At 44.0% G+C, this 17,458-nt stretch overlaps 1 protein-coding gene across 1 annotated transcript in view; it reads right to left on the reverse strand.

Annotated features, from left to right (window-relative positions):
* EHD4 (EH domain containing 4) overlaps window positions 1-17,458 on the reverse strand; it is an 886,342-nt gene that overhangs the window by 534,928 nt on the left and 333,956 nt on the right. The window contains exon 3 of the mRNA XM_044074173.1: window positions 10,902-10,999. Coding sequence (XP_043930108.1) covers window positions 10,902-10,999 — 98 coding nt within the window. The remainder of the gene's footprint in view (window positions 1-10,901; window positions 11,000-17,458) is intronic.

Raw genomic sequence — 17,458 nt, forward strand, 5'->3', positions numbered from 1 at the left:
GCAAAAAGCCTGCTTTGAAGCAGAGGTATCTTCTGCAAGATTCCCTGATTGGGATATGCAGGTAAGTCTCTTAAGTCTAGAGTTACCAACCAGGCACCCTTGCCCAGCATAGGCAGTAACTGTTGTAGAGTCAGCATCTTGAATTTTGGAATGTCCAGGAAAGTAATTAGAATGGATAAGTCCAGAATTGGATGCCATGAGTTGTCTTTTCTGGGTACTAGGAAAAGTCTTGAATAAAAGCCTTGTCCTTTTTCCTTTTCTGGTACTGGTTGAATAGCCCCCATATCCATGAGGGACAGAACTTGTTTCTGGGCCTCTGCCCACTGATTTGGAGGCAGATCTGGCCATCCGTTTGGAATTGGCAATGTGTGGAAATGAAAACTGTATCCCTGGGATACTATATTTAACACTCACTTGTCCTGAGTAATTAAATGCCAATTTTGTGCATGAAGTGCTATTTCACCCCCCCAAAGGGGCTGCAAAAAGATAAGTGCTTGGAAATGGCAGAGGAAAGTCATTGAGACTGTTTACCGTGGGGGGGGGGGCTTGCTACTTCTAGATTTAGAGGTGGAGGCACCCCATTGTTTTGTTCTGTAGTTCCTTGTGACTGAAACCTGGAGCCTTTGGAGTGTCTGGGTTTGACCTGAGCGGCTCTGTTGGGTACTGGAAAGGACCAATTCTTAGTAGGCCAGTGCCTACTTTACCTGGGTGGCTGCACTTGTAAGAAATCATTTACAGTTTGCATAGATTTAGCTTTGTCTTCCATCTTTTTCAAAACTTCTTATGCCTTATTTCCAAATAGACTGTCTTGTTGTAAAGGAGCACCCAACAATTTTGGTTTAACATGATCAGGCAGATTTTGCTCCTTGAACCAAGCATGCCTTCTTACCACAGATCCAGTTACGGCAGCCCTGCAAGAGGCCTCCAAGGAATCAAAACCACATTGCAAAGTATGCTTTCCAACTTGTTCAGCCGAATGCAATAAATCCTGCAACTCTTTATTTTCCACACAGTCAGAAATCAACATCATTTTCTGTTTCAGTAAGCTGATGACATGCTGCTGATATTTAAGCATATGAAATTGACAGTTTAAAGCCCTGATAGCCAGGGTTGCAGACGTGTAAACCTTCCTACCCCATCTATCCAGTGCCCTGGAGTCTCTATCAGAAGGGGTAGGATTTTTAGCAGTAGAAGCCTTAACACCCTTGGGACCCTGAGAAATTGTTTCAGGATCAGCAGTAGGATTTTTGAAAAGAAACTTGTGGGAGTCAGGAACCCTGTAATATCTGTCTGGCTTACTAGGAGCCGGAGGCAGGGAATCAGGAGCCAAGCTGGATTCTGATAAAACATCATCAACAATGTCTAAAAAGTACAGTTTTGTACCTACCATAAATGTAGATGTTCGAGTGCTAATACAGCTGCAGTCATAACAGATGGGTTTTCCTGCCGTCAGGCGGGTCCTCGGTCGGCCGAATTCCAAAGTCTAGGTCTGGCATCGGATGTCGTCACTTCTTCCCTGACGTCAGTGCGACAGGGGTATAAAAGAACCAGCCAACGCCATTTTCTTCAGTTTTTCTTGCCCCAGATGTCAGGTGCCCCCAGAAGGAAGGCAATACATAAATTTATGTAAAAATGCAATGCCATATAATCAAAAAACAGTAGTTGCAAGCAAATACACCATAAAAGAATACCCCAATCAGGTTGTATGAGGAGGTAGGCCTGTCCCAAGAGGGGAAGGAGGGAGGGAAACCTGGACTGCAGCTGTATTAGCACTCGAACATCTACATTTATGGTAGGTACAAAACTGTACTATGTTCATCGTGCATACAGCTGCAGTCATAACAGATGGGTAGAATCCCAAAGCTAAAAAAGGGGTGGTAGGCACTAGGTGGAACTAGGAGGAGCCAGGATGCCCTGCAAGACTGCAGTGGCAAAGCCTGCTCTAGATTTGGAGTATAATGGTAGGTGATCGTGCTTGGAGAAAGTATGAACAGAACTCCAAGTGGCTGCTTCCAAAATATCTTTGGTAGGAACCCCCCTGAGGAAAGCTGCAGAGGTAGCTGTGGCCCTTATGGAGTGAGATCTGATGCCTGCAGGTACATTTTTACCATGAAAAGAGTAACAAAAGCGTACGCAGTGGGCTATCCATTTTGAGATTGTCTGTTTGGAGATAGGCTTCCCTTGAGCTCCTGTAGCATAGGACACAGAGTTGCTCTGATTTTCTGAAAGGCTTTGTTCTGTCCAAATAATAACATAGCTGTCTGTGAATGTCCAAGGAATGTAGTAGTCTCTCCCCTTTGTTTTGAGGATTAGGGTAAAAGGTAGGTAAGTGGATAGCCTGATTCAAGGCTACCCTGGACACTACCCTTGGCATAAAGGAAGGATTGGTTCGTAAGGAAACTCTGTCCTGATGGAAAATGATGAATGGCTGCACAGCCATGAGGGCTTGTATTTCCGAAACCCTGCGAGCTGAGATGATAGCCAGAAGGAAGGCTGTTTTCCAGGACAAATATTGCAGTTCTGTTGAAGCAGCTGGCTCAAAAGGAGGCAAGGTCAGTTTTTCTAGAATGAAATTGAGGTCCCAAGCAGGTACTGGTTGTTTCCTGGGGGGTTTTATATTCTTAGCCCCTCTGAGGAACTGTCTTAAAAGGGGGTGAGAGAATAAAGGAGGATCAGTGTTGTATTCTGCAGAAATGGCTGAGGCATGGATTTTGATGGAGGAGAATGAAAGTCCACTGCTTAGCATCTCAGCTAGGTACTGTAATATTTGAGGTAAATTCAGTATTTCCAGGATTCTGACCCTTTTTCTGATTCCAGGCACAAAACCGTTTCCATTTTGCGGAGTAGGCTTTTCTAGTAGAAGGCCTTCTGGCCTCCAAAATGACATCCTGCATCTCCTTGGAGAGTAGGGTCTGTTGTGAATTTAAGGAATCTTCCATGCGGCTAGACTGAGTGTTTTCAGCTGACTGTGAAGAGTTTTGAAGTTGTGCTGAGTCAGTAGAAGAGCCATTAGAGGCAGGATCCATGGTGGGGAATGCGTCAGGCTCCTCAGGAGTGGGTACCAGTGTTGTTTTGGACAGTCTGGAGCAATGAGAATCATCTTTGGTCTGTCTGCTCTGGTTTTTAATAGAACTATGGGCAGCAGAGGAAGAGGTGGAAAGGCATAAACTGTCATTGTTGTCCAACTGAAAGAGAGTGCATCCACTTTCCAGGCCTGTGGATGAAAGGTCCTTGAGCAGAATTTTGTCAATTGGTGATTTCTGTGGGAGGCAAAGAGATCTATGTCTGGCCTTCCCCATGCTTGAATTATTTTTGTAAAAACTTGAGGAAGCAACTTCCATTCGTGTGGATCTGTCATATTTCTGCTTAGGTTGTCTGCCAGCGTGTTTTCCTTGCCTGGCAGGTACTGTGCTTGAAGTTCAATTTGTAGTTCCAGAGCCATGTTCCAAAGAGACATGGCTAGCCTGCATAGGGGTATGAATGAGTTCCTCCCTGTTTATTTATGTACCACATTACTGTGGTGTTATCTGTCCTTATCAATAGCTGGCCCTGGATGCAGTAGGTCTTTGAAAGCCATTATAGCATTTATTACTGCTAGCATTTCCTTTTGATTGATGTGTAGGTGCTTTTCTTTTTGGGACCATTTGCCCTGAATGCACCGATCTGTCATGTGCACCCCCCAGGCGTAGTCCGAGGTGTCTGTTGTGATGACTTGATTTGCTTGAGGCTTTCAGAATGGGAAACCTGTGTTTCTTTGGCATGCTCAAGCCCACCACAGAAATTCCTTTTGAAGACATGGAATCAGTGGTATCATTGTTTCCAAACTGTGGCTGTGTTGAGACCATAGGTTTTTTAGGTACCATTGAAGTTTCCTCATATGCAGCTTTGCACATGGGATTAGCAGGATGCAAGATGCCATGAATCCCAGAGCCTGCAGGATTTTCCTTGCAGTCCGCCTGGTGAAAGTTGCCAGTTTTCTGAAGTATTGAGTTAGTTGCCCTTGTTTCTCTGGCGTGAGGTAGACCATCTGGGTATTTGTATTCAAGCTGGCACCCAGGAAAGTTATTGTTTGAGAGGGTATTAGCCTTGATTTCTTTTTGCTGACTGTGTATCCCAGAGAGTTCAACAACATTATTACAAACGCCAGATGTTTCAGAAGTATGTGCTTGCAATCCGCTTGGATCAGGCAGTCATCCAAATATGGGTATATTTGTATCCCTTGAAGTCTGCAGTAGGCAATTACTGATGCCAGGCATTTCGTGAACACTCTGGGCTCAGTAGATAAGCCAAAGGGCAATGCAGAGAATTGATAATGGGTTGAACCTGCAAGAAATCTGAGGTATCTTCTGCAATCTTGTCTGATTGGGACATGCAGGTATGCCTCCTTGAGGTCCAATGTTACCAGCCAAGACTCCTTGCCCAGCATGGGAAGAAGTTGCTGTAATGTGAGCATCTTGAATTTTGGCACGAGTAAAAATGTGTTTAGGATGGATAGGTCCAAAACATGTCTCCAATCTTTGCCCTTCCTTAATACCAGGAATAGTCTGGAATAAAAACCTTGACCCTGTTCTTGTGCAGGTACCTCTTGAATAGCTTTCATGTCCATGAGATCTGAAATTTGTTTTTGTGCCTCTGCCTTTTGATTGTGTAGCAGGTTTGGCATGCCTCTCATTTTTGGAAGGGTGTGAAAGTGGAATCTGTAGCCTCTGTCTATAATGTCCAGGATCCATTTGTCTTTTGTGACAATATGCCAATTTTTCGAAAATAATGCCAGTTTTCCAATTAAAGGTGCTGCCATTTGAGCCTTGCTTGGCATGCAAAGGGGAAAGTCATTGGTTCTGCTTTCTGAATGGCTGTGAACTATCCTCACCACTTCTTTGTGTAGGTGCTTGCCATTGTCTGCCTCTAAACGATCCTTGAGATTGCCCTATACCCTCGGGCGCCTGTATCTACCTCTTTGGGGTCTGTCTGTGGCTGGAAAGGACCAATTTTTTGAAGGCCAATTTCTACTGAAACGTGGAGGTTGTACCTGTAGAAAATCTTTCACTGTTTGCATTGATTTTGCCTTTTCCTCCATTTTCTTTAATACCTCCTCAGCTTTAACACCAAACAATACATCTTTTTGAAGAGGTGCATCTAGTAATTTAGCTTTGACATGATCTGGTAAGGTTTGCTCTTTGAGCCAAGCATGTCTACGTATGACTGATCCTGTAACAGCAGCTCTACATGAGGCCTCTAAAGCATCAAAACCACATTGCAAGGTATGTTTACCCACTTGCTCTGCACTATGTAACAAATCCTGCAACTCCTTCAAGTCTGGTTGTTCAGGTTGTGACATTTTACTTTTCAACTGTGATAACAGAAACTGTTGGTACTTTAACATATGGAACTGACAGTTTAATGCCCTCATGGTTAAGGTGGCCGAGGTGTATCCTTTTTTCCCCCACCTTTCTAAAGCTCTGGAATCTCTCTCTGAAGGTAATGGATTTTTAGCAGTGGAGGCCTTAATTCCCTTGGGACCCTGTGAAATAGTTTCTGGGTCAGCTGCATGGCTTTTGTATAGGAATTGGTGTGAATCAGGAACCCAGTAATACAGGTCAGGCTTGACTGCAGCTGGAGGTAAAGAATCTGGGTTGAGGCAGGCCTCCGAATACACATCATCTAGTATGTCTAAGACAGGAGGTATAGCCAGCGGCCTGTGCTGAGGGAGCAAGAGGAAATCCCTAAGCCTTTTCTTGGAGTCTCGAGTACTCTTGGCCTTCCCAGGGGGGGACGGGGGACGGAGGGAATGGACTCCTCTGCATCAGAATCTTCAAAAGGGGAGTATGAATGTTCCTGGTCTTCAGAATGTTCTGAAATAATGGAGGCCTGGTCCGAGGAAGGGGATTCTTCCTCCACTCTGGGCCTTTTGTCCGGGGTTGAGAACCCCTGATAAGAGTAATCAAATCCTCAGCCATTTTGAGCATCTGCTTTTTAGGCATGGGGCCTTCAGAGGGACCCTGTGAAGCTTGTCTTTTAGTATGCATGGCTGCTTTAGACTTAGTGAAAGCCTTGATGGAAAAAGAAGAAGAAGGCCTGAAGACACCTTGAGAGGTGGCAGGCCTATCTAAACTCTGAGTTTCCCCGCCAAGAGTGGCTTCGGTATCTGTAGTCGGGGTGTGGGCCGAAGAGCTTGCGACCTCGGGCACAGAAGACACCGCCAATGAAGTGTCATCGGTAGTCAGGGGCTGCGTAGGCGCCTCGCTGAGAACCGGAGCACCTGTAGTCGGCTTTAGCGTGGTGTCGGTAGAAGTCGCGGACCTCGTATGTCAGTCCTTATCTTTGCGCCTTTTACTCAAAACTGGAGTCGGAGCATCCGACGACATAATGTAATTAAACTTTTTGCCAAAATAGTGTTGAGCGAACTCCGCCCGACGCTTAATAGTGCGTCTGTTGAATGTAGCACAAAAACAACAGGCTGAGACATCGTGGTCTGGGCCTAAGCAAGGAATGCAGAGGGAATGAAAATCCTTATGCGGTATTTGCTTCCCACATGAAATGCAATTAACAACTTTGTCTGACATCGGTCTGAGGCAAGAAAAGTTTCCCCAACGGGGTACTTAGCTTTCAAGAAGACTTCGGTTGAAAAATATTCGTAATCTCAGGAGCTGGCCGACCAGCACTTGCGAACTGCTTCTGCTTCGAGCACCGCGCGGCAAGAAAGACTGAAGAAAATGGCGTCGGCTGGTTCTTTTATACCCCTGTCGCACTGATGTCAGGATAGAAGCGATGACAACCGACGCCGGACCTAGACTTTGGAATTCGGCCGACCGAGGACCTGCCTGACGGCAGGAAAACCCATCTGTTATGACTGCAGCTGTATGCACAATGAACATCAGGAGGTATTGCCAAAGGCCTATGCTGACGAAGAAGAAGGAAATCCCTGAGCCTCGTTTTGGATTCTGAAAAATCCTGACTCTCCCAATGAAAATGTTCCCATAAGGTATGCAAAGTTTCTCCAAAAGAAAAATCCTCTGGAGGAGAATCAGAATGGATGGATTCTTCTTCATCAGAGTCCTCATAAGGGGGGGATAGAAAATTCCTGATCAGAAGAAATGGAAACCTGATCTGAAGATTCATAATCACTGCCTTGCCTAGGCCTCTTAGCAGGAGGGGGTTGGGAACACCTGATCAAGGTAATTAAATCCTCAGCCATTTTGATCATTTGCTTTATAGGCATAGGGACCTGTATACATGTCCCGTGTGTCAGTTTTTTAGACGTAGAAGTTGGGTTTGCCCTCGTCTTTGATGATGGCGTCTGTTTAATATACAAATCTTTAGGCCTGAAAACACCCTCAGAAGCCGGTGCCTGCTCAGCGGCTCCGAACCCATCTAAGGGAGAGACATCCACAGGTTCAATACCTGAAGAGTCTTGTGGCATACCGGACTCTGAATGGGTCTCAGTAGAGGCCTGCGAATCAAAAGTAGGGGGCATCAGGGGCTGCGAAAGCACCTCACCGAGTACCGGTGAACCGGCGACTGGCTTAGGAGAAGCTTCGTTGTCGGTTTTGGACCTCGGCAGTCTGTCTCTGTCTTTTTCTTTGCGTTATTTGTGAACTCCGGTAGTCAGATTGCTAACCGATGACATTTCTGGATAGTTAAATCTTGAGCCAAAATACTTAAAAGCAAAAATATACTGATGCTTAATAGTGCTTTGGTTAAATTTAGCACAAAACCGACAGCAAGGCACGTTATGGTCAGCGCCTAGGCAAGAAATACAGTACAAATGAAAATCCTTATGAGGTATTTGCTTCCCACAAGTAATACAATTATTAACTTTTACTGACATCGGTAAGGAGCAAGAAAAGGTTTCCCCAACGGGGTACTTAGCTTTAGGTTGAAGACTTCGGTTCTGAAACTCGAAAATGAAAATTTCAGGAGTTGGCCGACCGGCACTTGTGAACTGCTTCTGCACTACGCAGCAAGAAACACTGATTAAAATAGCGTCAGCTGCATGTTTATACCCCTGACGACCTGACGTCATGGAAGAAGAGACAGCAACCGACGCATGACCCAAGACTTTGTTATTCAGGCCGACTGAGGGCAACTTGCCAGCAGATTACCCAAATGTAATGACTGCAACAGTGCAACACAAAGAACATCAGAAATATCAGATTCCTGATCAGAAGAATCAGAAGGAAGATCAGTTCTAGGTCTCTTAGAGGGAGAAGGCTGGCTTCCCCTAATTAAGGTAATAAGGTCTTCAGCCATTCTAAGCATTTGTTTTTTAGGCATATGGGCCTGACCATGCAGTTTGGACGTCAGTTTTCTAGGCGTGGTGCGAGTTTTAGGCCTGGATGAAGAAGATGGCGTTGGTTTAAAATGCAAGTCTGTAGGCCTGAATACACCCTCAGAAGCCGGTGCCTGCACAGCGGCTCTGGACCCATCCAAGGTAGAGACATCCGCAGATTCCATAGTCGAATAAGAATGTCGCGGCATACCGGACTCCGAATGGGTCTCAGTAGAGGCCTGTGAATCTGAAGTTGTGGGCATCAGGGGCTGCGAAAGTGCATCACTGAGTACCAGCAGACTGGCGACTAGCTTAACGGAAGTTATCGTCAGCAGTTTTGGACCTATGCAGTCTGTTTCTGTCTTTATCCTTACGGTTTTTCAGAAGATCGGTAGTCGGATGGCTTGCCAAAGCCATTTCAGAGTACGGATACAGAGTACCAAAATAATTTACTGGAAATATAGCCCGACGACGAATAGTTCAGGGGTTGAACAAGGCACAAAACCGACAGTGAGGGACATTGTGGTCTGGGCCTAAGCAGGGGATGCAGTACGAATGAAAATCTTTATGAGGTATTTGCTTTCCACAGGTAAGACAATTGTTAACTTTCACTGACATCGGTTGGAGCAAAAAAAAAGATCCCTAATTGGGGTACTTATCTTTTATTGAAGACTTTGGTTCTGAAACTCGAAAATGAAAATTTCAGGAGTCGGCCGACCGGCACTTGCGAACTACTTCTGCTTCGGGCACTGCACGGCAAGAAAGACTGATGTAATGACATTGGCTGCATGTTTTATACCCCTGATGACTTGACGTCATGGAAGAAGAGACAGCATCCGACACAGATAACCCAAATGTGATGACTGCAACAGTGAAACACGAAGAACATCTGCAAAACAAACAGCACCAGAGTTATCCATTCTAAAGACATAAACCTTGCCTGTGATATAAACAGGACCTGCTGGAGAGACAGGAATGTATCCCAGTGATTATCCCATCTCTGGAATGGGTCTATATTATAACAGCGAATGATTAAAATAGCGAAAGCTATATAATCTACCCCAAAATGTCAAAATGGCAAAATCCCGAACACAAGGCAGTGATTTTTTTCCCAGGGAAAAAATTGCTGCTTCATAAAAAAACAAACAAAAAAAAAACACAAAATAAAATGGGGGGCTTTGCTGCCCACACCCCCACCAATTTGGGGGGGCTGTGCCCCCCACACCCTCTACTTAAATATACCAACTCCGAGATCGCACCATAGTTGAGGAAATGGCAAAGTCCCGAAAACGGCACAGCAATTATTACTTTCCCTGGGGAAAAACATCACTGTTCCATGAGTTCAGGATTTTGCCGTTTCGAATAAAAAGGTTTGATTAAATAGCATTCGCTATTTTAAGCATTCACTGATTTAATAAGGAACCCTCTGGAACAGGCTCCCCATCCATGTGAAACAGAGTTCTTCCCTAAACTTATTAAAATGCAACTTGGACAATTGGATGGGGAACAAGAAATTCATCCCTGGTTTGGCACCTATGTCTCTTGTGGACACAGGCAGCCTGTAAATGGTTCATCTCCCAAGTCCCTGCTTACACTTATCAAGGGTATCAGAACTTGTCAGAGATTTGGGATGCGTGGCTAAAAAAGGTCCCTGTGGTCATCAGCCAAGTAAACATCTATGAACCTATAAACCTAGGAGTGACAGCCCTGCTGGCCTTGGTCCTCGAAGTACTGAAACTGAAACTCCCAAAGATCAACATTACCAGTTTTAGTTTTTTTTGGGGGGTGGGGTGGTAAGGACTTGTAGAGTCAATCTTAGGTTTAAACATTTTTGTGCACAGTAGTATCTGCAGTAATATCACCAACAGATTCAACTTACAGGATAAATGGAGTCAGCCGCAAATACACCTTATATGTCAAAGCTTTGCCAGAAACAGGTTAAGATTACTTCTTCTATCCTTCAAAGTGCCACAGGCAAAGACTTACAAATTTCACACACAAAATCATTACACTGTTTTCGCTCTATCAGACACAGAGAAGGTGATATTTTGTGGTGAAATTTTACAACCACATTTGAACTTTCTAAATATCTGAGCCAACACTGCCAATTTGAAGCAATGGCGAAAAAAAAAATTAAAAAAGTAGAACTTTGAAAAAGATAGAAGGGTTAATTAATGAGAAAAATATTTGTAAAGCAACACCATTGTACTAACTGAAAGCACCCTAAAGCATGGGGAATGCAAACTGCAGACACAAATACACCCAAAAAATTGCAAAAAAGCAACTATCTGAACTGAATCAAAGACAGAGTAAATGCAAAATATAACAACCAAAATTAACACAAAGATTATGAAACTGCAATTGTAGCCTGGAACGATTTCTTCAATGTGACAAATCTGCAGCAAGGCAAGAGAGACCTAGAGTGGAAGGCATTCATAGACACTATTTTAGAGAAATGTATTATGGAGAAAAGGACAAGCGCTAGAAACCTGAGCCCCAGAGAGAGACCACCACATGCCAGATAATCTAACAGGACTGCAATCTGATGTCAAGCAAGACAAAAAAGTACCAAGTTCACTGCAAAATCAGAATTAAGTGCCAACATATACATAACAGCAGATTGTGGCTTTACCTCGGCTGATGCGTTGTTTTTCCCCAGACAAAATTCCTGGTGTATCAATGATACTTATGCTCTTCAGCACCTGGTTGGGCAGCTGTGCACAAAGAAACCTGAAATAATGAGGTAACAATGAGGGATTAACTACAGAATTTTTGGATAAACTGTGTATTACACAGTAACAGACCTAAAAATCCATTAGCAATACTTCAGTCTAGTAACTTGAACAAAACCTGTAACACTGAAATATCAAAACAGGAAACATAAAAGAAAAAAGTTATTTACTTCCCATGGCAACTGACTTGAAGGATCATGACCCAGCTTCTTCATCCATCAAGACTGAAACCACAGGTTTTCAGCCTGCTCAGCATCTGAAACTTTCAGTCTAGTAACTTGAACAAAACCTGTAACACTGAAATATCAAAACAGGAAACATAAAAGAAAAAAAGTTATTTACTTCCCATGACAACTGACTTGAAGGATCATGACCCAGCTTCTTCATCCATCAAGACTGAAACCACAGGTTTTCAGCCAGCTCAGCATCTGAAACTTTCCTGGGTTCTACGTCATTCCCCTTTACCTCTAATGTTTTCCATGCAGTCTTCCTCTACATATCTCAAGAATGTCGCAGCCACTCAGAAGCAAAGCACATCAGAAAATCACTGAATAACATTACACAAGAAGTGCACCAACGTTAGGGTCCCAGGCTGGGGTCGGAGATCTCCTGGGTGGTCTTAAATTTTTGGCCCCTCTGAGGAACTGCTTGAGCAGTGGATAAGAGAAGAGGGGAGGTTCTGTGTTCTAATGAGCTGAAATGGCTGAGGCGTGAATTCTGATGAAGGAAAAAGATAGGCCCCTGTGAAGCATCTCAGTTACGTATTGTAAAATCTGAGGTAAATTGGGCGCTGCTGTGCTCGTCCCTTGAGATTGGTTCCAGGCTCAAAATCTTTTCAATTTTCAGCATAACATTTTCTAGTACTAGGCCTCCTTGCCTCTAAAATGATATCCATCACTGGTTTACTGAGGGATGGTAAAGGAGAAATTAGGAAATTAGCCAGGCTGCTAGGTTCAGAGTTTGAAGCTGAGGGTGCAGAATCTGGTTCTCCTGCTGAGACAGCAAGGTATGAGTCTGAGACAGGTGCCGTGGGGCCAACAGTGACATACTGCGCAAGACGGGGTAGACCAGTGTTGGCATGGCCAGTCTGGTGCAATCAAAATCGTCCTTGGTTTGTCTTTTTTGATCTTTAGTAGTACTTTGGAGAGCAGAGGCAGAGGAGGAAAGGCATAAACTTTTTCCAGCTAAAGGACAGAGCATCCACTTTCCATGCCTGTTTGTGGGGAGTCCTTGTGAAAAATTTGTCCAATTGATAGTTCTCTGGGGAGGCTAACAGGTCTATATCTGGGCTCCCCCATTTGCTTGTCAACATGTTGAAGATCCTTGGTACCAGTTTCCACTCGTGTGGGTCCATGAGGTTTCTGCTTAGTCCGTCTGCCAGTGTATTTAGTTTTCTTGGCAAGAATTGAGCTTGTAGATGCACTTGGTAGCTCAAGACTGTGTTCCACAATGCCATGGCTAGTCTGCAGAGGGGGTAAGAATGGATACCCCGCTGCTTGTCTATGTACCACATAACAGTGGTGTTGTCTGTCTTTACCATTAATTGTTCTGGAAGAATGTTGTCCTTGAAGGCTGTTAGAGCATTCTGTACAGCTAACAGTTCTTTTTGATTGATATGCATTTGACTTGGGTTCCATTTGCCCTGAATGCACTTCCCTGCCAGGTGAGCCCCCCGTGCATAGTCTGATGCGTCTGTTGTTAGGATTTGGGTGGCAGGGGGTAGTGTGAATGGTAGTCCCTTGTTTTGGTGGCAGGCCTCTGCCCACCAAAGGAACTCTAGGCGTAGGCAAGGTATGATAAGAATCATTGCTTCTAGATCCTGAGAATGTTGACACCATAGGCTTTTTAGACACCATTATAGTTTCCTCATATGGAATCTTGCATATGGAATTAGAAGGATGCAGGAGGCCATGAACCCCAAGGCTTGTAGTATTTGCCTTGCAGATAACAGGGTTTTTGTGGCCACTTGTTTGAAGTAGGTTGTCAAATGAATTTGTTTCTCCGGCATGAGGAAAGCCATCTGGGAAGTTGCATTCAAGCTTGCTCCCAGGAATATAATTTGTTGACAGGGTACCAGGTGTGATTTCTTTTCATTTATGGTGTACCCCAGACAAGTCAGTACCCTTTGTACAAAGGCCAGATGATTCAAAATTCTGTCCTGGCTTTCTGCCTGAATTAGACAATCGTCCAGGTACAGGTATATTTGAATATTTCTTTGCCTGCAAAATGCAATGACTGGAGCTAGGCACTTTGTGAATAATCTGGGCGAAGTAGATAAGCCAAAGGGCAGTGCAGAGAACTAACAGTGCATGTAGCCTGCTTTGAAGTGTAGGTATCTTCTGCAAGATTCCCTGATTGGGATGTGCAGGTATGCTTCCTTTAAATCTAGTATTGCCAACCAGGCGTCTTTGCCTAGCATAGGGCGCAACTGGTGAAGAGTTAGCATCTCGAATTTTGGAATCACCAAAAAGGAATTTAGAGTAGACACGTCCAGGATAGGACGCCATGAATTGTCTTTTCTGGGTACCAGGAAAGGTCTTGAGTAGAAACCTTGTCCCTATTCCTCTTCTGGTACCAATTGAATAGCCCCTTTGCTTAAGAGAGAAAGTACTTGCTTTTGGAATTCTGCCCACTGATTTGGGGGTAGATCTGGCCACTCGCTTGGTGTTGGTAACGTGTGGAAGTGAAATCTGTATCCCTGGGACACAATATTTAAAAACCCACTTTTCCTGGGTAATGAGTTCCCAGTTCTTGGCATGAAGAGCAATCTTTCCCCCCAAAGGGGCAGTCAGTTGAGAAGTGCTTGAAAGTTTTAAAAAGAAGTCATTGAGACAGTTTACCATATGGGGGGAGTGTTATTACTCCCAGATTTGGCAGTGGAGGCCCCCCACTACTTAGTCCTGTGCGTACCTTGGGACTGAAGCCTGGGAGCGCTGCTGGATTTGGGTTTGGACTGAGAAGGTCTGGAAGAGGCAGGAAATGACCAATTCTTGGAAGGCCAATGCCTACTAAACCTTGGAGGTTGTACTTGTAAAAAATCTTTAACAGTTTGCATGGATTTAGCTTTTTCCTCCATCTTTTTAAGAACTTCTTCTGCCTTGTTGCCAAACAGGTGGTCATGGTTTAAGGAAGCATCCAGTAATTTTACTTTAATATGTCTGGCAAGGATTGCTCCTTAAGCCAAGCATGCCTTCTAAGTACAGAGCCAGTTACAGCAGCCCTGCAAGATGCCTCTAGTGAATCAAAACCACATTGCAAAGTATGTTTCCAACCTGTTCAGTTGAATGCAGTAAATCCTGTAATTCCTTATTTTCAGCACAATCAGGAATCAACATCATTTTCTGTTTAAGCAATCCAGTAACATGCTGCTGATACTTTAACATATGAAACTGTCAATTTAAGGCCCTAATGGCCAAAGTAGCAGAAGTGTATACCTTCTTACCCCATCTATACAGGGCCCTGGAGTCTCTATCAGAGGGGGTAGGATTTTTGGCGGTAGTAGCTTTAATGCCCTTGGGTCTCTGCGAAATGGTCTCAAGATCCGCAGTAGGATTTTTAAAAAGGAACTTGTGAGAGTCAGGGACCCAGTAATATCTATCAGGTTTTCTGGGAGCAGGAGGTAAAGGGTCAGGGGCCAAGCTAGATTCCGAAAAGGCATCATCAACAATGTCTAGTACAGGAGGTATGGCTAAAGGCCTGTGCTGTGGCAGGAATAAGAAATCCCTAAGCCTCTTTTTAGAATCAGAGAAATCCTGACTTTCCCAATGAAAATGCTCCCTGAGAGTATGCAAGGTTTCACTAAAAGAGAAACCCTCTGGAGGAGAAGCAGAGGGATTAGAGTCCTCAGCATCAGAATCCTCATAGGTAGATAAGGGTAAAGCTTGGTCATCAGAGGAAACAGAAAATTCAGATCAGAATCCTGGTTAATAGTATCACAAGCAAACTCAGTCCTAGGTGTCTTAGAGGGGGGAAGGTTGGCTTCCCCTAATTAAAGTAATAAGGTCTTCAGCCATTCTTATAATTTGTTTTTTAGGCATAGAGGCCTGACCATGCGGTCTGGGCGTCAGTTTTCTAGGCATGGTTCAAGATTTAGGCCTTAAAGAAGAAGATGGCGTCAGTTTAATACGCAAGTCAGTAGGCCTGAATACACCCTCAGAAGCCGGAGCCTGCACAGCGGCTCTGAACCCATCCAAGGTAGAGACATCTGCAGGTTCCACAGCTGAAGCATCTCCCGGCATACCGGACTCCGAATGGGTCTCAGTAGAGGCCTGCGAATCTGAAGTAGTGGGTATCAGAGGCTGCAAAAGCGCCTCACTGAGTACCGGAGAACTAGCGACTGGCTTAGGAGAAGTGTCGTCGGCAGCTTTGGACCGAGGTGGCCTATCTCTGTCTTTATCTTTGCATTTTTTTCGGAATGTTGGTAGTCGGATGGCTTACCGAAGACATATCAGGATAGTTGAACCGAGCACCAAAATATTTAGAAGTGAAAATATACAGACGACGGATAGTTCGTGATTTAAATAAGGCACAAAACCGACAGCGAGGTACATCGTGGTCAGGGCCTAGGCAAGGAATACAGTGCGAATTAAAATCTTTATGAGGTATTTGCTTTCCATAAGTAATGTAATTATTTACTTTTACTGACAAAGGTTAAGAGCAAGAAAAAGTTTCCCCAACGGGGTACTTAGCTTTTAGTTGAAGACTTTAGTTCTGAAACTCGAAAACGAAAATTTCAGGAGTAAGCCGACTGGCACTTGCGAACTGCTTCTGCTTCAGGCACCGCACGGCAAGAAAGATTGATGTAGTGGCGTCGGCTGCATGTTTTATACCCGTGACGACCTGACATCATGGAAGAAGTGACAGCAACCGATGCAGGACCCAAGACTTTGTTAATCAGGCCGAATGAGGGCTTCTGCAAGCAGATAACCCAAATGTGATGACTGCAACAGTGAAACACAAAGAACATGTACAGCTGTGTAACTGAATTAACCACAACAGTAGATCTTCTAACAGATCACTGCTCCTGCTGCTATTGTACTCTTAGGTGTATCAGTTATATCTTGTTTGGGATATAACAGCCAGACAGTTTCCAAAGCTTAAGGGCACTTTCCACATGCCCAGAATATTGGCAGCTCAAGCTAGGCAGGAGAAAATCTGTGGTCTGGGTACTAAGCCCTTCAGAGCATTTATGCAAAATGAAACATACAGGCTACAGCCCTGAGAGAGAACACGTTTATGTAAATAAAAGTCAAGGTCCACACCCTGGCAACAAAAATCACACACAAATAAGGAAACAGTGATCTATTTAAACCTCTACTGTTATGGTATGTTTACTTATACAACTGTGCTATGTTCACTGTTAGAAAACTGCTGTAATAACCATAACTATAAGGCTAGAATATCAAAGTTCACAACATTTGGGAGGAACAAAGATGAGGGACCAGGAATCTTTGGTAGACGGTCCTAGCAAAGCTTGCACCAGACCTGAAAAATAAGTCGAGTTTGCAGTGCTTAGGGAAAGTTTGTACACAGAATAAATATACTGCCTCTAGAATAAGTCCACTTCTTTCCAAAAAGCCACTGAAGAAGCCAAGGTCCAAGTAGTAAATGCCTTGATCCTGCCTGAAATTGACTTGTTATACTGGGAGTTACAAAATGAAATAGCATAGGACAACTGCTTGGAAACTGTCAGCTTTAACGCTCATGGTCCTCTTCTCTTACCTTCATAAGAAACCAATTACTGATCAGAATATTTGGAAGTTTTAGTTATGTCGAGATTGTATCTGTGTTGAGTGTGGAGATCAAAAGAATGAAGAATCCTTTCTCCCTCATTTTCAGGATCTGGAAATAAGACAGGAAGATGGAAAGCTTGATTCAAAGTAAACCCTGATAACACTTTAGGCATACATGAAGGATTAGTTCTCAAAGAAGCCCCATCTTTGTGGAAAATGAGAAGGTTGACCCACTACAAGAGCTTGCAACTCAGGCACTCTTCTTGCAGAAGTCAATGCAACTGGCAACACTGTTTTTCATGATAAGAACCTCACACCAACTTGATCAGCAGGTTCAAATTGAGCAAGAGTTAATATTTCAAAATGAAAAGTATGATCCTAAGAAGGAGCCACTGCACTCTAGCTGGACTGGTAGTTGGGTATGCAGAACCCCTTTCAAAAAAACATCTTGACATGGGATCAAATTGAAAGAGAGGGATCCATGGATGGTCATGCTGAAATGGCTGAAACTTGTAGAAGACTAACAAAGACCAGAAGATAACAACTTGCACAAATATTAAAAAACAAGAGCCCCAGCCTTGGTTCTTAGCACCAACTAGAAAATCTTTTCTATATTTACTTAAAAAGAAGTTATGTACTCACCATAACATTCCATGTTGGTAGTCCATCTCACCCTTCATTTTTACATATGAACTGATTTTCAAGCTCGAAGACTTCTGGTTGGC

This window comes from Protopterus annectens, chromosome 6.part0 (assembly GCF_019279795.1).
Source record: "Protopterus annectens isolate FY-2018-M chromosome 6.part0, PAN1.0, whole genome shotgun sequence".
NCBI lineage: Eukaryota > Metazoa > Chordata > Ceratodontiformes > Protopteridae > Protopterus > Protopterus annectens.